The 25,473-nt window shown below is 39.6% G+C and overlaps 1 protein-coding gene across 24 annotated transcripts in view; it reads left to right on the plus strand.

Moving 5' to 3' along the window:
• LOC129700367 (calcium/calmodulin-dependent protein kinase type II delta chain) overlaps positions 1 to 25,473 on the plus strand; it is a 269,343-nt gene that overhangs the window by 214,221 nt on the left and 29,649 nt on the right. For 7 of the 24 annotated variants that reach the window (XM_055640891.1, XM_055640909.1, XM_055640959.1 and 4 more), the window contains exons 14-15: positions 18,730 to 18,774; positions 22,138 to 22,186. In XM_055640891.1, coding sequence (XP_055496866.1) covers positions 18,730 to 18,774; positions 22,138 to 22,186 — 94 coding nt within the window. Of the gene's footprint in view, positions 1 to 6,852; positions 6,886 to 18,105; positions 18,166 to 18,729; positions 18,775 to 22,137; positions 22,187 to 25,473 lie in introns of all 24 variants that reach the window. The other 17 variants (XM_055640802.1, XM_055640819.1, XM_055640981.1 and 14 more) reach the window with 4 other exon arrangements.

Below are 25,473 nucleotides of genomic sequence, written 5' to 3' on the forward strand. Positions count from 1 at the left end.
ATTGGTAGATACAGCAAGAACATTGTACTTATAGTGCATTGCTACTGACTACTTTTTTAAGATGATAGTATTTATCTTTGTATTTTTAAGTAAATTGTTACTTATATTCTGCACCTGAATTTGAGAGCCAAAAAATAATTTTTGCAAATTATATTAAAATAAGTAACATTTATTTTTTTCTTCTTTTGGCACAGAGGGGATGTCAGTAGATAGCAATATAGGATATTTGATCTCATTGTGTTGCTGAGAACAGGAAGATGCAAAACACATGGACTAAATAATCAGAAGCAGACTTTGTGTGACAAGGTCCTTGTTGTTTCTCTACAACTGCAACTACATGCAGTTTTTGCCAAAGTTGTTTTGTTCAGCCTTTGAATCTTTAGAAGCGCTCTTGGGGCATTTCTTCTGTATGAATATTACTGTAGAGGTCCGTCATGAGAGGATGATGTATTGTGGGTGACTGGAATCAGTTTTGACCTGCCATTTTTATCAAGATTTGTACAGGATCTCTACCCAGCATTTCTATATGGGAATTGACTTAGTCCTTTTAAGAATAAGGATTAGACTAATTGTCTAAAATGGTTCCTTTTCTTCCAGTTAATTTGGATAATATTTGACTCCCAGATGTAGAGATAACAATTCTTTGGAAAGGAAAATGTTACTTTTCCAGAAAGTAGTCAATTGAGCACAAGTAAAGGGCCTGTCGCATTTAGGCAAATTTTTTTCGGCGACTGTCACAGCTACTGACAACCAGCGACCCATTAGGACGTCCACCTACGACCACACAGGTGACAACCAAAGTCACCCTACGTCCACCCGCGACAAGTTATGATAAGCAACGTTGGCTACAACTGAAGACAATTCAGTCGCCGGTACCTGTCGCCGGTTGACTTAGGTTGACATAGGTGGTCGCCAATGGAATTCACCGGTCAGCTCCCAGCGAAGACTAACGGCACCTGGCGACAATCTGCGTCATCCTGGCGACACCCTACGACAGCACCTGCGACAGGAGAAGACAAGCTACGTCAAGCCCACAGTCGCCGAAAAGATTTGAACATTTCAAAATCCAGCGGCGACCAGAAAAACGTTACGACTCTTTGAGGAGACGACTCACGACCATACAGGCGTCACCCCGCGACCATGTGGCAACAGCCTAGTCACCTGTAGTTCCGATAAAATTGCCGAAGTGGGACAGGGGCTTAAGGCAACTAAAATTTCCTACATCAGAGCACTTCTAAAATACTTCACTGTTCACCCCGTGATTCCAAATGTGTCTTACAAATGTCTTGTACAGTTATAACCTGACATCACAACTGCTCTCCTCAGTTCCCTGAAGATGAACCGCCTTCTTTACCACTGGACTTTAACCTTGGAATAATCGTAGAATTTCTGTTCCTGAAAATTTACAACTATTGAATCTATTGACAACAACGTCTTGCCTAATTGTTGTCAGCTGTCAGTTAGGGACTGTTATATTTCTCATTATTGTTTTCTCAATAGAGCTTTGATTCCAATAAGGACATATTTTTTGTTTTATGAACTGTGCTTTGTACATGATGGGAAGTCTTTAGATCTGAAGAGGAAAGTCTCCACTAAAATAACCAGATTCTATCCTGCTCTTGTAACCTCAATATGTATGACTGGTTCAAATATGTTTCTCATCTGTGATGCACCATAAAAGTTTGATGCTGGGGAATTCAATAATGAAAATAATAATGATTGAGAGGATAAGTCTATACTTTCATTTCTTAGTGTGTTTTTAGATATCAGCCCAATGGGCCTGTCCCACTTACGCGACTTTTACGACGATTGCTGGCACCCGTCACAGGTCGTTGCAGGTCGCCGAAGATTTTCAACGTGTTGAAAATCCAGCGGCAACCAGAATGATGCTACGACGAATGAGGAGACTACTCACGACCATACAGGCGACACCCCAACGGCATGTCGCGGGGTTGAAGCCTGTATGGACGTGAGTATTCGCCCAAAGAGTCGTACCTTGGTCTGGTCGCCGCTGGATTTTCAACATGTTGAAAATTTTCAGCGATCTGCAACGACCTATGACAGGTGCCGGAAGTCGCCGAAAAAGTCGCGTACGTGGGACAGGCCCATTAATATCAGTGTTATTCTTATGAGATAATTGTTATTCATGATGGAAAATGGCTGGTTACTCGGGGACATTTTTTTAATCAATTAGGTTCTTAATTATTCCTTTAATGCCCACCAATTTCTTATTATTAATTGTGCCATTACTATTTATTATTTATCTTTTGGATCCGAGCATTGCTAATAAGAAATGCATGTATTTACTATCTGCAATCGCCCGGGGGGGGGGGGGGGGGGGGGGGGGGGGGGGGGGGGGGAAGCATTTGCAATATATTTCCAGATTTTTTATGGTGTGGTGACTTGGAGGGAAATCTGCAGATTTTAATATCCCACTGCCTTTGCCCTTCTTCGTGATAGAGATTGTGGGTTTGGGAAACGCTCTTGGAGAAACCTGAGCAAGTAAACTTGATTGTGGTGCATATCACAGCCACTGGGCACTTGCGTGGGAGGAAGTGAATGTTTCGGAAGGTTATTGGAATGCTAATCGAGTGGGCTACTTTGTCCTGTATGATGTCACACTTCTTGAGATTTGTGGATGCTGCACTCTTTCAGGCAAGTGGAGAGTGTTCCATCTCCTTGAAGATGCTAGAATGTTTCATCTAAAAATTAAATCTTCCCTATTGAATTTAGTCATAAAATCTTCAAAGCTCCCTCAGTTATTCTGTATCATATTTGTCATCCTGTTAAGGTATTTAATCAAAATTGACAATTAGTTATTTGACGTATATATTTGAATAGATACTTCATTAAGACCTCCCTTTTCTGAAACTGAGTTGTAACAACCTTCCATTCCCTTTTAGACAATGCTATTTTGATAACCTCCAACTATTATGTTTCATCTGTATTCTGATCAGAATTGTTGTGGGGTAATGCTTTACATTAGATCTCTGTTCCCTCCAAGGACATTGATTGCTTTCATTGCTCGGGTAATTTATTGGTATCTTCAGATCCCTTTATGTTGTGTTCTACTGCCTAATTATATTGATTTATCGATCTTCTCCAATATAATCGCCATGCATTTGCTTATTTCAAGAATGTCCCACTTAATGTCCCCACTTAATTTTGTCCTGTATTACAGCAACAAACGTGAAATTTCTATTTTCCTCAAAGTTGCTGGCATTTGATTACCAGACCTATTTTTCATGAACTGAGTGTATAGCTGAGCCAATCCAGTTAAGATTCAACCACTGCTCTTGATTTGGAGCTGTATATAGCCTAGATCAGAGAAGGAGAGTTAAGGGCCTGTCCCACTTAGGCGATTTTTCAGGCGACTGTCAAACTGGAGCGGTGACTGTCATAGTGGAACACACACACACATCGCTTCCTTCACCAGCCGGTTATGCAGGCGGGGGACAGGGCAAGCATAGGGAGCACTGTCTGAGTGAAATTCACAAGGTGCAAAGTCAAGGTCACACGCCGCATACAGGAAGGTTGGCGCTGTAATTAAGCACAGTGTATGGTAAGTCCTTTAAAAGTGGTGGGGGGGGGAAAGAAGTGAAGACAACTTTTAAGAAACCAGAGACACACGACTGTGAAGCTCGGCAGACATTTAACATTACCGATCGGTTATCCTTGGTTCTGAAAACAGTTGCTTACGTTTTTTTTCCCCAATGAGCCATTGGAATTCACCGGTCAGCACCGGCTACAACCCACGAGAACCTTCGACCTCCTGGCAATCCAATAGGACATCCTGGCAACCCGCCTGCGGCACGAGAATCCTCACTACTCTCCATGGCGGCTTCATTCTAGCCGCCGCTAATTTTTCAACATGTTGAAAAATTTATGGCGACAATAATGAGCCGCGACTAGTTCCCAGAATGCGGGAACTCATCACGACCATGAAGGCGACTCCCCGGCAACCACCCGCGAACATGTGGCGACCATGTGGAAACTGCATAGTTTTCTGCACTCGCCTAAAAAGTTGCCTAAGTGGGACAGGCCCATTAGAGAATGAGATGGATTTTTAAAACAATCACATCATTCATGGTCAGCATTATTTTATTTCTGCCTTATTTAGTTATTGAAATTAGATTTCAAATGAGTTCAAGTTCAAGTGAGTTTATTGTCGTGTGTCCCTGATAGGACAATGAAATTCTAGCTTTGCTTCAGCACACAGAACATAATAGGCATTGACTACAAAACAGATCAGTGTGTCCATATACCATTATACTCAGCTTCATGATGGATTGAAAGATGAACAAATCATTGTTTCCGACATCAGCATTGCTTGAACACTAATTTAACCACAATAGTGCTGTCCTCTGTCACATTCAAACAATTATACCTTCCAGTTTAAACATTTAAGCCATATTGCTAGCACTGATCCCTGGAACACTAAGATTCTCCACTTTCACCATGCTAATAAGCACTTTCATGCATTCTAATGCAGATGCATAAAATACCATTTTCCTGTATGAACTTGAACAATATTTTATCCAATGCAAAAGTGACTTTCATCCCATAATGTACATTTCAATGTTATGTTATTCGCCTATGAATTATTGCATCTGATTTTATTTTAAAAATATATGAATTAATAAGTACTGACTGCCACTTAACCAGTAACCCAATTATGTAGGAAAGTGTGCAAATAATTACTACATTTCAGTTGTTTCAATAATGGTTTTAATAATTCTGTAAATTATGGTCATACATAGTGTATCTGCAACGGCAGCACTTGTGCTTGAAGGTTAAGCGGCAGGGATGTGGCAGCTCTAATGCAATATGAAATGATATTTACTACGTTTTTGTTGTATTGCCATCAGATAGAATATGGCATTGATCATGCAAGTCAATTTTATAGCCTAGAGAAGTACAATACTATTTTAAGCATGGTATTAGAGGAATTAATGAATAACATTATATTTGTGCCATATCATGAGGTCAAAGGGTTATGGGGAACAGTGCCAGATCTGGCTGGAGTGGAATAGGGACAAGGCATCGCACAGTCAGTTCAGGGCAGGTTTAAGGTTCGAGGCTGAGGAGGAATGATGACAGAGTAGCAGTAGGATGAGGGGAAGTAATTCAGTTAGCTAAGATAGACACAAAAAACTGGGGTAACTCAGCGGGACAGGCAGCATCTCTGGAGAGAGAGAATGAGTGATGATTCGGGTCGAGACCCATCTTCAGACTGATATGAACAATGAATGAAAGATATGCAAAAAAGAAAAGATGACAAAGGAAACAGGCCATTGTTAGCTGTTTGTTGGGTGAAAACAAGAATCTGGACTTGGGTGGCAGAGGGATGGAGAAAGAGGGAGAGGGACTGCCGGGGTTACTTAAAGTAAGAGAAATCAACATTCATATCACTGGATTGTAAGCTGCCCAAGCAAAATATGAGATGTGTGAGGCCCTCATCTATGATGGAAGAGGGAAACCCCCGTTCCCTTAACAAATTAGGAGTCGGATGTCCTGGTAGGGAACATCTCATCTTGGGCGCAGATGCAGCATAGACAGAGGAATTGAGAATAGGGGATAGAGTCTTTGCAGGAAGAAATGTAATTGAGATTGTTGTGGGAGTCAGTGGATCTGTAATGGAAGTCAGTCGATAGTCTATCTCCTGTGATGGAGGCTGAGATCAATAAAGGAAAGGGAGGTGTCGGAGATGGTCCGAGTGAATTTGAGTGCGGAATGGAAATTGGTGGTGAAGTTAATGAAGTCCATGAGTTCTGCATGGGTGCAGGAGGTAGCACCGATGCTATCGTCAATGTAACGGCCATAGTGTTTGGTGATAGGGTCAGTATACCCCTGTAACAATGATTGTTCGACGTATCCTACAATGAGGCAGGCATAGCTGGTGCCCATGTGAGTGCCCATAGCTACGCCTTTGTTTTCGAGGAAGTCGGAGAAGTCGAAGGGGAAGTTAAGGGTCAGGATCAGCTCTCCCGTTTCTTCCCACACCAAAGACGTACAGTTTTGTAGGTGAATTGGCTATGGTAAATATTGTAAATTGTACCTAGTGTGTAAGATAGCGCTAGTGTGTGGAGATCGTTGGTGCGTATTTGGTGGCCGATGAACCTGTTTCCGTGCTGTTTCTCTAAACTAAACTAAAATGGATTACTGGGAAGATCATTGCTAAATTTAGACATTCCATGTCATATCCTTTATGCCCTTTATTTATTTTAACTCTCATTTTGTGGCTTTTGTCTACCAGCCTGAGGGAGATAATTTTATATAGTGGAATCCGGTATGGATTGGCAGAATTATACATCGGAGGCATGGATGGTTGGAAACAAACTTAGTCTTAGAAAGTTCCTAGGCAATGTTTCTTTTATAAATGACACAGTGCAATAATTTATCAAAACACCTTTAGCTTTATTCTTGATGTAACTGGGCAAATTAATATCTATCTGCTCGAGTCAACTTGATTTTGACCACAAGATGGATCTTCAGCATTCAAAATAAATTACTATTATGTGTTTCACCCCAACTCTATCATCCCGTTGTGCCATATGTAATCTCATCCTATTAACATCAAAGAAATAATATGAATATTTGTATTATTTAATGCTACTTTAATTTGTGTGTCTTGTCTATGTTGCATTTCTGTTTTTGCTATTAGTTGTTTTCCTTTCTTCTCCAGTACTAATTTTGGTGAAAATTCATATATTTTCGCATTTTACTTTTGCCTTCCATATGTGGAACTTTTTTCTGTTTCCAGATGAATTTAACTGCAGCGCGAGACAGTTTCTGAAGAAATCATTTATTTAAGCTATGAAAATTATCTTCTTTTTCTTTCTCTTTGGTCAGAAAAGGAAGTCCAGTTCGAGTGTTCAGATGATGGTGAGGATTTTTGTCTGACAGCCATGTCTTTCTTGGGTTTTTTGTAATACTGTGTGAAAATACTAAATTTTATATTTTTAATTTTAAGACACAATTTTAGTTGATTTTGTGTCTTACTAGAATTTGTTCTGCTTATTGCAAATCAAAGCCTCTGATTTGAACATATATTAAGTAAAAGCTTCCTTTAAAAAATCCATGTCAGAAATGAATTGATTTTCAAATTGTGAATGATTTTGATGCTGCAGAATTAACAAAATACATTCCTGGTATTTTCTTCCTTGCCTGCCAATTCATATGGCAAATGTCGGTTTGCTCACTGCTTTAAAATTATAGAAATTATTTTTTTAAATCCTTAAAGATTAAGCGAGTTTTTAAATTTTGTTTCAAAACAATTATAGAAAAAAATTGGAATTCTGTATGGAGTTGTACATTTCAATTTTTAATAGTTAATATAGTATTGAATGACTTGGATGTTCAATTGGTATGTTATGGTAGCTTGCTGTAAAATATGATTTACATGTCTCATATTCATGCAAGTCTTGAGATCCATTAAGCACCAATCTATAAAATAGGTGAAGATGAATGGTTCACCTTCAATTCCTATTTTTAGAAATTAATTACCATGCTCAGATCATTGTTAAAGTTTATGCAGGGATTTTTTTTGGTAACCGAGAAATACAATTTGATTTTACATTTGTATGATATAATTAGACAAATTGTTGATCCCAAGTATGTAAATTATTAATCTGCAGGTAACATAAAGGGACGGAGATGCCATATATATCTTAAAGTGAATTTAATAAGTACTTTCTTGCTTACAAAGTCAGATATTCAATTAGAATGTTGATTGAAAATTACTCCATTTTCCACATCAAGATGGCATTAGCTCATTAAAAATTCAGACCAAGATTCATTTAAAATTACATGTGGTATCAGAATATTTCATTCTCTGTTGTTGAAGTTTAGATCTACAACAACATTAGTAGCTTTGGGGCAGCACATCAACCAGATGTTAAAAGGTATATTAATAGGTTCAGACATGTCTGATATCTTAAGGAATCTAGTAGATGACTAAATGTTGTAATGGGATGTAGTAGCAGGAAGAACATTGGTGTGATACTTTTTATGAGGATGCATAAAGTTAAGTTCAGATGCACTTTTAAGAAATTGAAAGGAAAGTAAACCCCAAGTTTCAAACTTTCTAGTAATTGGCTTATGAACAAAACATTTGGGATCGATTCTGTAACCAACCCCTTCCCATTACCAACAACCCATATGTGTTCTGGGGGAGCATTTTTTATATACTCGCACCCTCAACCAATTCCTTTCATAATTTGTCAAACAAAGTAATTATAAACATTTTCAACTGGATTAATGAAGGTTTATTTTTGTAATTTAGTTTAGAGATACAGCGCGGAAACAGGCCCTTCAGCCCACTGAGCCCGCACTGCCCAGCGGTCCCCACACATTAACACTACCCTACACACACTAGAGACAATGTTTACATTTATACCAAACCAATGAACCTACAAACCTATACATGTTTGGAGTGCGGGAGGAAACAGAAGATCTCGGAGAAAACTCAAGCAGGTCACGGAGAGAACATACAGACAAGCACCCGTAGTCAGCATTGAACCCATGTCTCTGGCACTAGGATAGCGCGCCTTTTACAAATTATTTATTAAAAACTCATTTAAATGGAAGTAAACACAAAATATATTCCAACCATCGTAATGACACCTCACAGTCAACAGGAGATAGAGGAACTGATATGTAGGCAATTAGTAAATAGTTGTGATGAAAATAAGATTATAGAACATGGGGAGTTCAATTTCCCAGATACTAACTTCGATTGCTTTGCCTAAAAGGCTCAGAGGGGAAGGAATTTTTGAGGTTTCTCCGGAAATGTTTTTTGAGACTATATGTAGATAGGCCAATGCTGCAAGGAGCATTAGTGGATCTTGTCTTGGCAATGTAGTCAATCAAATGGAAGGAGTGCCCATGGGGAAGCGTTGAGGCCATGACTGTGTATTTCACAGTGGTTGTGGATAAAGATAGAAAAGGACCATGACCAGGGGTAAATGTGGAAGCAGATATAATAGTGGCGTTGAAGACTTTTAAATAGACCCTTAGATGTGCAAGGAGTAGAGGGATATGGATCATGTGCAGGCAGAGAAAATTAACATCATGTTCGGCATCATGTTCAGCACAGATGTTGTGGGCTGAAGGGCCTATTCCTGTGCTATTCTGTTCTGTGTTCTATGATTAAAGGTCTTAAACTAGGGGAAGGATCATTTCATTAAAATAAGGAAAGACCTGGATGTACATCTGGGTGAGCTGCTGCCTTACAGTGAGAGGACTAATGTGGCTAGGACACATACCATGAATGGTGAGGTCTGAGAGAGTATAGAGGCAGAGAGAGACTTTGTGTAAATCCAAAGATCATTGAAGGTGTCAGTGCACGTTGATAAGGAGGCATTTAGAATACTGGCTTCCACAAGTTGGGTCACTGAATACAAGAGCAGGGTGGTTATGCTCCAACTTTGTAAATATACATGGTCAGACCTCAGCTAGAGGTCACCACTGTTGGAAGAATGTCATAGAGTCATACGGTGTTGAAACAGGCCCTTCGGACCAACTTGCCCACACCGGACAACATGTCCCAGCTACACTAGTCCCACCTGCCAGCATTTAGCCCATATCCCTCTGGGCCACATGCTGGAAGATGGGATTAGTATTGATGGGTGCCTCCTGGTTGGCATGGACATAGTGAGTTGGTGGTCTGTTTCCATGCTGTATGATTCTAAGTTCCAAGATTCTAAAAGGTATAATTTAAATGAAAATACATCTTCAAATTGATATCTCCAAAAAATGCTCTGATGTTACAAACTATTGAATTGATTCTGATGATTTGGCTGAAGTTATCAAAGCAACTCTGTAGTTCTTTCATAGAGTTATTTAGCTTATAATGTCACCAGGTAAATCATGGTTATGCCAACATGTCTTTCAATTTTACATTGTTGCCATATCATTAAAATAACTTTATTCTTTAGTCTTTAACTTAAATTTTTAAAACTTCTGGAATAAAAGTTTTTGTACTTGAGAAATTGAGATATCGCATAAACATACGCTTAGTGAATATGTAAATGTTGCTCTTACGTAGGCAACAGGTTCAGTGATGTGTTTTACCTTCAAGGCATAATAAAGATTGGTGAGATCCTCATCAGCCACTGCTGCTGCAGTCATTTGCACTTTGAGATGCAATCATCTCTGGGTTATTTAGCTAGAGTTTAGAGTTGCAAATTTTACAATGCTTCTTGGAAGTGGAGAGATACCTTTACCAGGAGTGATCACCTTCCTTAGAGTAAGTAATGGCTCCAACCTGGTCAATGTTTAGGAACCAACGTATGTGTTCACAGTCCAGGCAGGTATTGAGGACCACGTGTAGTGATCGCAGAACTTCAGCTTTTAATTCTAAATGACAAGTACAGTGTATGTACAGCAACTTCAGGGGGCACGGCACAATATTATATGAAGTCATTAACATAGTTATAGAATCATACAACGCAGAGTTGTGCTCCTCGACTCACCAAATTCATGTCAACGTTTTAGTACATTTACACTAATCCCATTTACCTGCATTAGGACCGTATCTTCTATGTCTATTAACGTGTAGAAAGTGCCTCTTTAAATGCCTCTTTAACGTGGTAATTGTATCTGATTCCAACATCTCCTCCGATAGAGCATTCTAGATGTCATCCACTTTATATTTTTAAAAGAAATGTCCCCTCAGATCCCCAAAAAATACCGTCCTCTCACCTTACACCTCTGCCCTCTTGTTTTTGACACCCGTCCCATGGGTAAAAATATTTTGGCTATCAACCCTCTCTATGCCTGTCATAATTGTGTATATCAGGTAACCTCTTAGTTTCCTTTGCTCCAGGATAAAACAAGCCCAGACTGTCCAATCTCCCCGCTTCACTAAAGTCCTGTAATCCAGGCAACATCCTGGTGAATCTCCTCTACATTCTCTACATCAAAAATACTTCCTATGGTGTGGCAACCAGACCTATGTTCAAAACTCCAGGTGTGGCCTAACCAGTGCTGCATAAAGTTGAAACATCATCCCAACTCTTCCACTCTGTGCTCTTACCTATGAAGACAAGCATGTCATTTATGCCCTTCACCAATCTTATTGGCCTGTGTCACCACATTCAGGGAACTATGCACTTGAACCCCTTTGTTCATCGACATTCCTTCGCACCTTACCATTTACTGTCTATGTCCTACTCCTATTTGACTTCCTAAAGTGCCTCAGTACTTCTTAGGATTGAATTGCAACTACCATTGATCCACCCAAATGATTTGTATCCTATTTTAATGCTAGACAGTCTTCTTCGCTATTCACAAACTTATTAATCATGTTCACATCCAAGTTGTTAATATCTATCACAAATAACAATGGTCCCAGAAATTATTCCTGGGTAACACCGTCATAGACTTCCAATCATAAAAATAAAACATCTTTCCACCACTACCTTCTGCCTCCTATCACTAGGAAGTTTGAGTGAAAAAAGAATGTGGTGTGGATAGGGGACAATATTCCAAGGGTTAGTTGTATAGAATATGTTGCCTGTTCACTGCTAGGTTCATTACATTTCTTTATAGCCGCAGGGGAAATTGGCGGAAAGGGAGGGATCTAGTTGTTATGCGCCACATAGGAACCAGTAGCATAAGCAACATTTTCTAACGTGTTTTTCAGAGAAAATATAAAGATTTAGGGTTTAAATTATTCAGCAAAACCACAAAGGTGATGATCTTTGGATTACTACCTAAGCCACTTTCAATTTGTGCAGGATCAAGAAAATGAGAACATCTGTAGGGTACTGGCCCTCCCAAATCCACAATTTCTACCACCAAGAGGGAACAAGAACAGCAGGTCCTTGAAAACGTCACTTGCAAATTTCCCTCCATGTTCATATTCAAATTCAGATTTCCATCTCCGACAACATTGTGGGAACAATTCACCAGACGAGCAGTAGCAGTTCAAGATAGCATCACTCACCATTACCTTCCCCAGGCCATTAAGGATGGGCAATACATCTTGGCATTGCCACGACACTAACATCCCAAATCAGTGAATACATTTTTCAAATTGTAGCTCATATCTGAGTTTTGGAAACAAATAATTGGATTCATGGGGCACTGTAATCGCAACCAATGGGCAAGGCCGGGATGGATCTATTAGTTTGGACCTCTCTTGAATCAGGCTAGAGTAATGCAGCGTAGGTTTACAAGGTTAATTCCCGGGATGAAGGGACTGTCTTATGCTGAGAGAATAGAGCAGCTGGGCTTGTACACTCAGGAGTTTAGAAGGATGAGAGGGTATCTTATTGAAACATATATGATTATTAAGGGTTTGGACACGCTAGAGGCAGGAAACATGTTCCCGATGTTGGGGGAGTCCAGAACCAGGGGCCACAGTTTAAGAATAAGGGAAAAGCCATTTAGAACGGAGACGAGGAAACCCTTTTTCTAACAGAGAGTTGTGAGTGTGGAATTCTCTGCCTCAGAGGGCGGTGAAGGCCGTTTCTCTGGATACTTTCAAGAGAGAGCTAGATAGGGCTCTTAAAGATAGCAGAGTCAGGGGATATGGGGAGATGGCAGGAACGGGGTACTGATTGGGGATGATCAGCCATGATCACATTGAATGGTGGTGCTGGCTCAAAGGGCCGAATGGCCTACTCCTGCACCTATTGTCTATTATCCTGGCCAATCAAATACACGGGGCTGCAGACAAATGAGTAGTGGTGAAGTGGTCATTGGAAGGGAACCTTAGGCAGAATGAGATAATAATGCGGTGAGTGAATAAAAGTTAACAAAGTGTGACCAAAATGAATTGTTAAGACTGTGAAGGCTAATAGTATCAACATATGGGGCAAATAGAAGCAAGCCAAAACAAAATAATGCTTATTTGAATGTACAAAGTGTTTATACCATGATAGGATAGCACTGATACATGCCCATTGAGGTGATTGCAAGGTGATTTAAAGTGAGGGAACTGACATTTTCAATATTTTTGACATTTTAGAAAAGTGGATGTGTATTTCTGATAATAGTGAGAAACAATTGTGTCTCAAAATATCAGGAATTAAAATCAACCTGGATAGAGCTGAAACAAAACTAGATAAAGCTGGTGCAAGTAGTCTGTAGGCCTGATCATGATCACTATATTTTGGGCATGCTATCAGTGGGAAAAAATGAGAATCAAACAGCTAGAGATGCTACATATTTGAAATAAAAAACGAGCAATGTAAATACTTGGCAGCCTATGTGCAACGAGGCAGAGTTAATGTCAGGCTTATTTCCACAGAATAACGCTTGACCTGTTGAGTATTTTCGAAGGCCTGGTATTATGTCAAATGGGAAATATTGGGGTCTCCAAACTAAGGTAGTGCGTTTAATATGGGGAATGTCAATCAAGATATAAGTAGAGTAAGTCAAGTTGGCAAGGGTGGTGTTGCGTACCTTCATTAAGTACGTTTGAGTGAGTAATAGGTCTGGATCCAAGTATGGAACAGGTTCATTCAGATTCGGGTGTTTGCAATGAAATCATATTAGTTAGTAATCTCACAATCAAGGATCATGTCCCTCGGAGTGAACTTAACATATTTGAATTTCACTTTCAAATTGGGAAAAGCAATGTGAAGTCTGAATGGAGTCTTAAATAAACAATAGCAGTTATGTAACTACAATTCCTCAACTCTAGAGTATGAACTTACATTGAAAGATATAATGGTAAAGGTAACAGCAGACATTAATGAGTACTTAATAATTCTTAATGAATACGCACCCTGTTAAGAATAAAATATTCCATGAAGCAACTAACATTTGGTTGAAAGAAAAAATGTATGATTACAAAGAACTGCAGTTTATACAGTAGAACAAAAACAAGTTGAGCAAGGGATTTTGTAACATCATCTAAGAAAATGTATTCAGCAAATACGACCAATCCCTAGATCTGATGGTCTGCTCTGTTGAGTTGCAGCAGTGGTGGTCACATTGGTTATCATCTTTCCTAAACTCCTGGACACTGAAAAATTCTTACTAATTGGAAAACATAATATGTTAGATTAAGATTCAAAAAAGTAGATTAAAAAAATGTGGAACTATAAATGTTGAACATTAGATGTCAGGAAAATGTTGAATCCATAATTACGGATGCTGTAACAAAGTATTGACCAAAGTTTAACATGATTAGTTGGAGTCAACACTGTTACACAAAACTTGTTCAGTAAACTTGCTTGAGTTCTTTGCATGTGTAAAATGTGAGATCTAATAAAGAGCCAATGGAGATAGTGTAATTGGATAAGTAAATGGTATTTGATAATGTGCCACATAATATTCCAGTGCACAAAATATTGGCTTGTTCAAGCCAGTATATTGGCATGGGTAGAGATGTCAGAAGACAAAGGAGAGGGATACATGCAGGTCAGTTGTAACTAATGGCGTATATCTGGGATCAGTGCTGGGCCCATGGATATTGTTTTGTTTATATTGATTATTTACATTAAGGGACTGAGCAGAGTAATTTCAAATAAATTAGTTATGAAAATAAGTTGTAAGAAGTTGCAAAGTATTTTCTGCCTCAGAAAGCAGTGGAGGCCAATTCTCTGCATGCTTTCAAGAAAGAGTTAGAGCTCTTAAAGATAGCGGAGTCAATGGGATATGGGGAGAAGGCAGGAACGGGGTACTAATTGTGGATGCTCAGCCATGATCACAATGAATGGTGGTGCTGGCTCGAAGGGCCGAATGGCCTACTCCTGCACCTATTGTCTATTATCTGCAAAAGGAATTTGAAATGACAAGTGAGTAATAAAATAATGGTAAATATAGTATTAATCAAGGAAACGTGAGGTTGTTCACATTGGTAGGAAGAATCGAGAAGCATGTGTGGATTAAATGGTGAGAAATTATTAAACATTGTTTGGAGGCATCCCATATCTTTATACAAGAATGGGACATATACAAGAACCTATGGCCACAGATTGCATAAATGCAAGACTTCTTTATTTTTCTCTTTATCCCACTTGTAACATTCCCTTTGATTTGTAATTATCGGGCCAGCACAGATAATTACAAGCCAAAGAAACATTGCAAGTGGGATAGGGTAGAAAAGTAATGCAGTCTTGCACATATGCAAGGCCCTAAGTGAGTCCATCCCTAGAATACTGATTCAAGATTTGAGATTTAGGGATGTGCTTACCTTTGAGGTAAAGGTATCGCTGGATTGATTCCGGATTGGGGAAGAGGGAAGGGCAATGGCAGAAATGGGATGAAATTATCTAGTAAGGAAAAAAATGAGTCCAAGAGCTATATTCTCTGGGGTTTAGAAGAATAAGAAATAACATAGACTTTTCAGGGGATTTAACATGGTTCATAATATGGGTCAACCCTGTCAAGTCCCCTGATTCAAGAACCTTGAAGAAAGAGGTATAGGCTCATGAGAGACGGTCAGCCACCAAAGACAACTAAAGAGAAATGTATTTGCTCCAGTGATGGTGAATTCAGGAGATATTGACTCATTGTATTTTCAAGGTTAAGAGTGATATATATATATTTTTGGACTCCATGAGAATCAAGGGGATCCATCATGAAAATGGAGTTGAGGCTACAGATCAGATCAGCGATGATGTTATTGAATAGTAGAGAAGGCCTGCGGGTCATATGGCTTATTCCTGCTCCTGTGTTTAGAATGTTTTTATTTTGAGCGTATGGAGATTGTAATGTGCTTTGAAAACTAATATGGGTTCTTTGATCTGCCTTTGACATTGTTCACTAAATGCACCAGAGGTTAATGAATATTGACTAGTCAGATAATTTTTAAAGTTGGTATACTTCTTTAGGGTCATGTTTATACATCATACAGAATTCTTACAATTCTAAAGTTGGCAATTTTCCATACTAATCCATCCATCCATCTATCCCACTGTGATCTTCCTTGCCGTTCTTTTGGATGGATTAAAATGCTGATCACTGAGTATTAACACAACTACATTCCTTCTGTACTCCATTCTGTGTAGTTTAGCAGGATTCCAACTGTTGTCTACTCTGAAACCTCTGGTTACTTAAACTTAATGCAAAGAAAATAGAATTACCATGGTAATTGAACTAAAATGATCTGGTAAGGAAATTAAACCAAGGCAGGATATATACAGTGATTGGCAAGGCCCTGAGGGGTATTATTGAACGGAGAGACCCTTAGGTTACAAGTACAGTTTCTTGAAAGTGGAAAGACAGTAGATGTTTTCCTTCATCAGCCAAGATATTGAGTACAAGAGGGACGTAATTATATAGCTGTTCAAAACATTGGTTAGACTACACGTTGAGTACTGCCTACAGGAAAGATTAATTAAGCTAGAGAGAATGCCAAAATAAAAATCCAAGAATGTTGCCTAGATTAGAAGGTTTTAGTTGTAAGGAGAGATCAGATAGCCTAGGTCTGTCTTCCCTCTATCAAAAGGGGCTGAGGTGTGACACTGTAGAGATATAAAGTAATGAGAGGTATAGCTATGGTAGATAGCCAGAGTCTGTTTCCCACTCTACAGGTGTTTAAAATAATATGGAGATGGTTTAATGGGGATCTGACAGGTAAATGTTCCACACAAAGAGTGGTTGGTATCTGGAATGAGCTGCCGGAGGAGGTGGTGGAGGCAGGAACTGGAATAACATTCAAGAAGCATCTGGAGAGGTATTTGAATGATAAAGGCTCAGGCGGATATGAAATTAATGTCAGCAAATGCAATTAGTACACAAAAGCATGATGGTTGGCATAGATGTAGTGAGCTGAAGGGCCTGTTTCTATGTTGTACAAGTCTGTGACTTAATAAAGGGAACCCCAACCAGTTTAAGAAATGTTAGTAATGGGTGTTTAGGAAGGAAATGAATGACAGTATTGCCCGACCCCCATCTCACGAGAACATGCCAGGAGTTAATCCACTAGTTGCTCATCTTCAGATGTTTTTCAGCCAAATTAATTGCTGAAATTTGCAAGGAATTACCAATACTTTCGCAATATACTGCTGACATTTCTCCATGTAAGTCGGCAATTTGGGATTGTTGCATAAACACCAACATTCTGAATATTCTTGCCAGTAATTTCCTAACAGCACTCGGCCTTTGGACTCTTTTTAAAGTCCAGTAGCAGATCTGGAAATAGTGGCAGGGTTACTGTTTAACCTGCACCAGGCTAAACCCATACGGTAACTGCAAATACATGCATCTTAGTGGAGAAGAATGACTGAAAGGGTGAGTATTAGTTAATTGATTAAATACTTTACTTTATTTTAAGTGTTTTTATTTTATTTCTGAACTTTTTAAATTTCACTTGAGCATTTATGATTGTTAAGATTATTCAGAAGTTCATGGTTTTGACAACCAACTAAGTCGGAAGATATGACTTAGCCAGCTGTCAACATGTTAATTCAGCTGTTTAATGAATGGACCTTATTTAGGCCCTCTCGTGAAATAGCATTACACCACTTAAAGCTCTGCTGCCATCTGTGTCTCACCATTTACACTACACCTGCCAACAAGTCAACACCTGTGGATTTGCTAATGGCAGAAAGTACTTGCCCTGTATATCAATGGATAGTTTTGGCTATTTATTCTGCAGTTCTGTTGTTGAAATGTGGATATCTGGCATTTGTATAAATGTCTTATATTGTCCAAAACGTAATGGTGTAATTAGTTTGTTAGCTTAAAAAATATTGTGTTTCCCTTCTATCGCAATCACATTCCACAAGGAGCAGTGGATTAAAGAAGGCGGCTGATGAGTTCTAGTATAAATATAAATATTCTTTATCAGTCAGTGAAAATGCCCCAAGCTGTATTGGGACCACATCTGTTGTGATTGGAATCATGGGTTATTTTGTACACTTGTGCTGTTGATTATGTCTTTGTGTATGTGGTGTATTACAAACTAAATATAATGTTTTTTCTTAAATCTTATACTGAATCAAAAGTGTAACCAATACAATGTTTCTGCCACTTTATGCAAATTCAGTCACTGGGAAGCAGAAGTAATATCATAGGAAGACTAAAAAGCCCTTATTATTTCCCAGAAGATGTTTGTTTCAGATCAGTTGTAACATGGTCCAATATAGAGTGGAAAAGATATTTGTTGAGGCTTATGCATTTTCTATTTTAACTTATCTGCAGATAAACAACAAAGCCAACGTAGTAACCAGCCCTAAAGAGCCCATACCTACCCCAGCACTGGTATACCTTGATTCCTCTTTCTATTTGGTTTTTTTTTTCCATTTGCTTTCTGAGGCATCATGTGATTTTGCACAATGTGCCTCGGTTCTGTTTTACGCGAAAATCCATTGTGAAGCAGCACATTTACGGTTCTTTATCATGACACTGAACATGGTTGTTAATGTTACTTTGCATGCGTAGTGGCAGGCTATTGCCTTTCTGCACGTTTCTCTTAGCTCCTCTACTGATATCAGCTTCTGTGCTAGAAGATGGACTGCTCTAAATTTAGCAGTGCCAAGTCTTTGACTTCAGGGAGCTAACACAAATGCTGCAAGGCAATTTAAGAAATTGCATGCCGCTATTTAGGTAATAAATAAGGCCATTTCCTGCAGGATGCCCAGCAGGTATTGCTGGCAGTAATATAACCCCATTTCTATTTTTGATTTTTGTTAAACGCGTTTAAGATTTTTTTTCACATGACACTAGTAATATTGCTTTGGCCTCTCATTCCTGTAGCTGGTTCTTAAACATTTTGATCACTGAAGATAACCTTGACCAATGAGAGTTTTCTTTTATCTTGCTCAGGAGCCCCAAACTACTGTAATCCACAATCCTGCTGATGGAAATAAGGTATTCCAAGATGTGTTCATTACTTAAGCATTTCAGCAAGGTGTTCATCCACACGCATAGTAAAAGATCTAATCAGTATCCAAGAAGTGGTTGGATTCGTTATAGATGTAAGACAAAAAGCTTTGAGGAAAGTTCTTCAGCTTCTGCCATTTGTGCTTTGGTTACCTGTTTTTGGTAGGAAGGGGGTTGCATGGACCATTTGACAACCATTCTGTGTGTGTTCTACAATACACTTCATCTTGATAAAATTATGGATGTATATTAGCATGCTGTGTTAACCTCTTCGTCAGTGGTGTACGACTTCATGGGCTAAAGAGTGGAGAAAATTCCTGCTTATTAAAAACTGCAGCCTTTTTATTTTGGGTGTTTAATCATTGTAACAACCTTAGCCACAGAACACATGAGTATTCCTTGAAACTAATGCTTTATCATTTTCCTAGTCCAAACGATGCAAGATACATGATGTGAGTTAGAGTCATTAAAAATCTACTTTTGAAGAGTCATTTTGTGGTTGCAAACTAAACTGTGAAGAAACTTTTAATGGATTTTCTTGACGGAAAAAATACAAAACGCATTCTAGTACAAATGCACATTTGCTGAGAATTTAACTAATTTTGAGAAAGATAAAAATAATTTGAAAGAATGAAGTGTAAGAATCAAGCATTTAAATGTACAGGTGCACAACCTTTTATCCGGTGTTCCAGAAACCGAAAAGCTCCGAAAACCGGCCATTTTTTCCAGATGTCGTCTGCGCACCAAAGCTCGCGTTTGGCGCCAAACCTGACCCAAAACGACCCACGGTCAACCCAGGTCTGCACTACTGTAGCGGCTGCCTCCTCCCCGGAGACCGGGAGACGCTTAAACATCTGTAAATCATTGCTTAAATGTTAGTCAGTTAGTTTGGAGGGCTTTTATGTGAAGGGGGGTGAAGGGGTAAACTTTAATTCTCAGTCCCCTACCTGGTCGGAGAGGCGGGGAGCGGTCAATGCCTTACCGGGTCGCCGTGCAGTAAGCTCTGCAGCGCTGTGGCCGGTGGGGCGCGCGGGCGGCGACGGTTGTAACCCCGGCAACTCTACCCCTGGCTGTGAGGCGCTCCAAATCCAGCGCGGCCCGCGGCCGGACGCCCCAGCTCCGCGAATGTCGGGAGTCGGCGGCGTCGCAGCGCTGGGAAACCAGCGGGGAGCGGGCAATGCCTTACCGGGTCGCCGTGCGGCAAGCTCCGGAGCGCTGTGGCCGCCGACACACAACATCGCGGAGCGTCGCTGGATTTGGAGCCGCGCAGCCAGGGGTAGAGTTGCCGGGGTCGGAGCTCCAACCGGCGCCGTCCGCGGCCGGACGGAGCCCCCAGCTCCGCGGCTCCAAATCCAGCGACGCTCCGCGAATGTTGGAAGAAGGCGGCCACAGCGGTCCGGAGCTTGCTGCGGAGCTATCCCAGCGCTGCGACGCCGCCGACTCCCGACATTCGCGGAGCTGGGACGTCCGGCCGCGGGCCGCGCTGGATTTGGAGCGCCTCGCAGCCAGGGGTAGAGTTGCCGGGGTCGGAGTACCAAACGGCGCCGCCCGCGGCCGGACGGAGCCCCCAGCTCCGCGAGGTTGGGAGTCGCCGACCAGGTAGGTAGGGGACTAAGAATTAAAGTTTCCCCCTTCACCCCTACACCACCACATAAAATCCCTCCAAACTAACTGACTAACATTTATGCAATGATTCTCCCGGTCTCCGGGGAGGAGGCAGCTGCTCCAGACTTTTCAAGCCGCCCGCGCTACCTACCTAATCTACGCTAAAAATCTTCCATTCTGAAATCCGAAAATGTCCGAAATCCGACAAGTGTCTGGTCCCAAGGCTTTCGGATAAAAGGTTGTGCACCTGTACTACCATTTAACTAAATGTCCAATGCTTTTAACAGCAAAAAATTGCATATTTTGGAATTAGTGCTTCTAATAAATTATACAATTTTAAAATCCCAATCATTTTTATAATAATCACAAAATGACTGTTAATGGTTACTTTGTAAACACATACCGGTTGCAGCAGATCTGTGGCTAAGGTGAGACATTATTTTTTTTAATTGCGTTCATTATTTCTAGGCTTCATTCATGAATTTACTATCTCTGTCAGCAACTGCATGTTTTTTGGTTGTCACATACATCTGCTGGGTTGCATGTATTGTATCAGGTGATACAGTTATTTATTTATGGTGGCAAATTCTGCTGGCTTCCTTTCTGCTTATTGGTATCTTGACAGGTCAATGGATGTAATCTATGCCTCCAGTTTTTAACTAGGTGCACGAAATCGGTGTCAGTTCATTTTGTGCTTCATTGTACAGTGTGTCATGGACAATGCCTTTGTCATCTGGTATGGTGTTCAACCACAATCTATTGTTTCAAAATATTATACTGATTACATATATTGTGTGTATATATATATATATATCCAATTCAGATCGATAAAACTGCTATGTTTATTATTAATTTTACCATGCATTGTAAGAACATATCAATGAAGCTAGTTGACTTTTAAATATGTATTGAATACAAGTTGTAATCCTTATCAAAACGATCCAACCTTAGTACTCATCCCAGTTAAAATAATAAATTCAAAGGAACTGTTTATGGTGGCAGCTGCCTATTGAAACATTCAAGTTAGAGAAGCGAGAATAACATTGTTTAAAAGCTGACCTGCTAAATGTTAAACTAAAGCTCCAAGAGTTAAATAATTTCAACTAGTATTAACTTGAGGAGTTTTTCAAGATTATTACCAATCAAAAATTCTACTGAGTTGCATAAAAATAGAGGAGAAAATTAAACAGTTGGCCAAGGCATGGGTTTAAAGGGAGAGTATTAAAGGAAGAAAATGAGAGGGAGAGAGAGGGAGAGAGTTCCATAGCTAGGACATTGGTAGATGAAGGAATTGACATATGTGGTGATTTAGATCTGGATACATTGACCAGACATTAAAAAACATGGGTGCCTTTGGTTTTGGTATGAGAGAATTATAGAGAGCAGTGAGGGGGGAATTTGAAAACAACAATGAAACTTTTAAATCAAAATATGATTGATAAAGTCAAAAAAAAGATTAGATAGCGCAGATAATGGGTGCACAGGATATGATACAAGTTAGACAAATGTAGCAGAGTTTTGAATAGGAGAATAGAGAATAAAATAAAGGAGGCCAAAGGAGTGCATTAGAATAGTTAACCTTTGACATAACAAACCCATGGATGATGGTTTCAGTAGCTGATGAAGTAAATAAAAACTCTTTCCTTCCTGTCCCTGTGTTCCCAGTTTTGTATTTCACAGTTTGAATTCATTCTTCAATGCTGAATGTATCTGATCACAATGTCTTCATGTTTGTTTTCCTCTTAGGAATCCTCCGAAAGTACCAATACTACCATTGAAGATGAAGATGTGAAAGGTAAATAAAATAAAGAGTACAATCGAGTAACACATATTTAGTACAATTAAGTAACACATGTATTCATATTCATACTGTTTTGCAACTGGTATAAGATTACAGTCAACAGGCTTCATTCAGATCTGCAAACATTATGAAACACAGTTTAGTGCAAGAAAGCTTTTGCCTAGAAATTGGATTTAATTGGTACGCAAATCCTGGTGTGCATGTGGTGTTAAGTTCCACATTTAAAAAGTGGCATTTGACAAAAATACATGAGAAATAGCATGATGGTGGCTTACACTAGGAATCATTTGTTAAAATGGGACCTTTGTACTTCCTGTTGGGACACAAGCTTAATTGATTCTGTTTCTGACTGTTTGCCACTTGCAATTTCTGACGAGTGTCAGGCGTTAAAATCAGCAGCACGCGCACCTTGCCTGCTATGAGGAAAAAACTGCCGGGTGAGGAAGTGTGCCCCTACATTTATTAAAAGTGGCCTTGTTCTTAAAAGTGAGATAATTTCATCTAATATGATAGAAATTTTTGGATGAACTAGCAGAATGGGTTGATGACTGAAATGCAGCGAATAAGGGCATCCAGAATCATCCGATGCAGAACTCTAATAGTAACTTTGACTTCATAATTGAAGACATGGATAACAAAATTAGTTAAATAGCAGACTAGTAGCAGTGAAAGTTTTTTTTTATACTGGGAGATTACTGTGGAGTTCCTCAAGGGTCAGTGCTAGAATAATTGATTTGTTTTAAATATAAACAAATGAGTTGGATAACTCATCTAAGCTCCTCCCCCTCCCCCCCCCCCAGTCTAGTTTCTGTCAAAAAACACTGATTCAAGCACTTGCGCATCTAAACTTTATTTTGACAAAACACAGTTACAGTTCCACTACTATACCCAACCACCACGGGTTTGATCCTCGTATCTGCCTGATCAAGCCCTCTTTAGCCTCACTCAAGCAGAGACACTCCAGAAGGTCACTCAGTCCCAAGCGTTCTTTCCAGAAGATCGACACAGGACCTCGTGGGAGCGACCTTTTATAGGTCCCTGAAACTTGTGGGGCCGAACCACATGGGGTGGTCTCTATAGAGTCCAATAACAGATATCGATTAAGTACATGATAGACATTTTCCTAACCCAATAATACAGTAACTAATACATTGTATTCAAACGGTGCTTCTGAAAGGAAATGAACATCGCAACATTTGCCCAGATATTTAAGAAACCCAGACAAGGCTCAATACTTAATCCAATCACCATCTAGCAAAGTTAAGCTTTGCAACATTATGTGCAATGTGTATGTCTGGTTTGCATTCATCCAATCCATTACATGCAATTTGCACCTAATTGTCAGGATCTGCTGACGTTTCATTCTCTTCCTACTGCTCTTATCTAGGTTCTAGCCAAACTAGCACCATTCTGCAGCTTGTCCTATTTCTGCAGAAGGCACATTCAAATTGACCAAATGGCCTAGCAGCCCAGAAGCTTCTACTCAATTTTAGTGTCCTGGCCTCTCCAATTTGGCCAGAATTAACATACACGCCAATTTTGAAATTTGCTGATAGCATGAAATTTGGTAGCATAATGTACCATGATGAAGATTGTGATGGATCAAAGCTGCTGGAATAGGTACAAACGTGGCAGATGAAACATGAGCTCAAAAATGTGAAGTGTTCAATTTTGGCGGGGAGAATGAAAATATAAACTAGGAGGAAAAAACCTAGGAGGTACCAGAATAGCGAGGTATGTATATGTAGCTTGTTCAAAGTGGCAAGGTAGGTTTAGGAAGTAGTTAGATGTCAACGCACCCGGATTTTGAGTGGACTAGAATACAAAAACAGGGATGTAATGCTGAGGCTTTAGGCATGCAGATCAGACCTCATTCGGAGTATTGCGAGCAGTATTGAGCCCCAAATCTGTGGAAGGATGTGCTGGCACTGGAAAAGGTCCAGATGAGGCTTACGAGCATCATCCCAGGAATGAGTGGGTTAACATATGATGAGCTTTTGACGGCACTGGGCCTCTACTTGCTGGAGTGTAGAAGGATGAGAGGGAACCTCATTGAAACTTACCGAATAATAAAAGGCCTGGAAAGAGTGGATGTGGAGAGGATGTTTTCACTAGTGGAAGTGTCTAGGACTAGAGGTCATAGCCTCAGAATAAAAGGATGTTCCTTTAGGAAGGAGATGAGGAGGAATTTCAAATTATTAGCATGTCTGGTTATAATAGATTTAAAATGACGATTCAAATGCAAACATTTTGAGAAGTTTTACCATGCCAATTATAAATTAATCGGGTCTGAATAAATGTCATTTGTTTATCATATATTTATGATTTTATTTATAGATGTTTCTGTCATTTCTCTTTGTATTTTCATGTCTTTGCTGTTCAGATGCCAGTTTAACTTGTTACTTTCATTCAACTTGTATGATGCAATGTTTTCCCAAATGTTCCTTAAAAAACTTCTCTCCAAATAGAATTCCACTAACATTTGAGTGCATCAGTGGAAGATTCTTAAACCCAGCATTTTATCACTTCATAGTGCAGGTTATACCTCACATTAGTGTTTGTATGTGTGGTTGTTCCCACTAGCATCCGTCATGCCAATGTGTTAACCCTAATCATATCTGGAACCCCTTCACCTCAAGGATTGCAGCAGGTTAAGTAGTTGACTCAACACCACCTTATTAAGGGCACTTAAAAATCAGTTTCAAATGCTGACTTTGCTAAAGTCTCAGCATCCTACAAGATCCTAATAAAATATTAACTGTATAGCAAAGTGATCCAGAAAAGTATTGCAACTCAAAAGAGAATACCCATCATTATCGTTTCAAGACTGCAGCTGATATGCATGCATATCTCTAAAGGTTTCTCTTACAAACTAGCATGATACTGCCAGTACATTGAAATTACAAAAAAGCTTGAAGGTTTATTCGCTTAAACTCAATTTGAAATGTACATTCTACTCTAGATTTTCCAGTTGACATTATTCAGCCAATTTAACAATATTTGATTCATCCATTTACACTCCGGGGTATAACAGGCATTTTCAAGATCTATTACACTTGTGAGACTAGATTTCCATAATGGAATAGTTGTGATGCTCGCATTAAATTTGCCGTCATCAGTCGGAGCATTGAGTATAAGAGTCAAGAAGGCATGTTGTGGCTTTATAAAACTGGTTTGGCCGCATTTGGAGTGTTGTATGCAATTCTGGTCATCCCATTACAGGAAATGTATTGGGTCTTTCGAGAAGGTAAAGAAGCGGTTTACCAAGATGCTGTCTGGAT

The sequence above is a fragment of the Leucoraja erinacea genome, chromosome 1 (assembly GCF_028641065.1).
Source record: "Leucoraja erinacea ecotype New England chromosome 1, Leri_hhj_1, whole genome shotgun sequence".
In the NCBI taxonomy this organism is placed as follows: Eukaryota; Metazoa; Chordata; class Chondrichthyes; order Rajiformes; family Rajidae; genus Leucoraja; species Leucoraja erinaceus.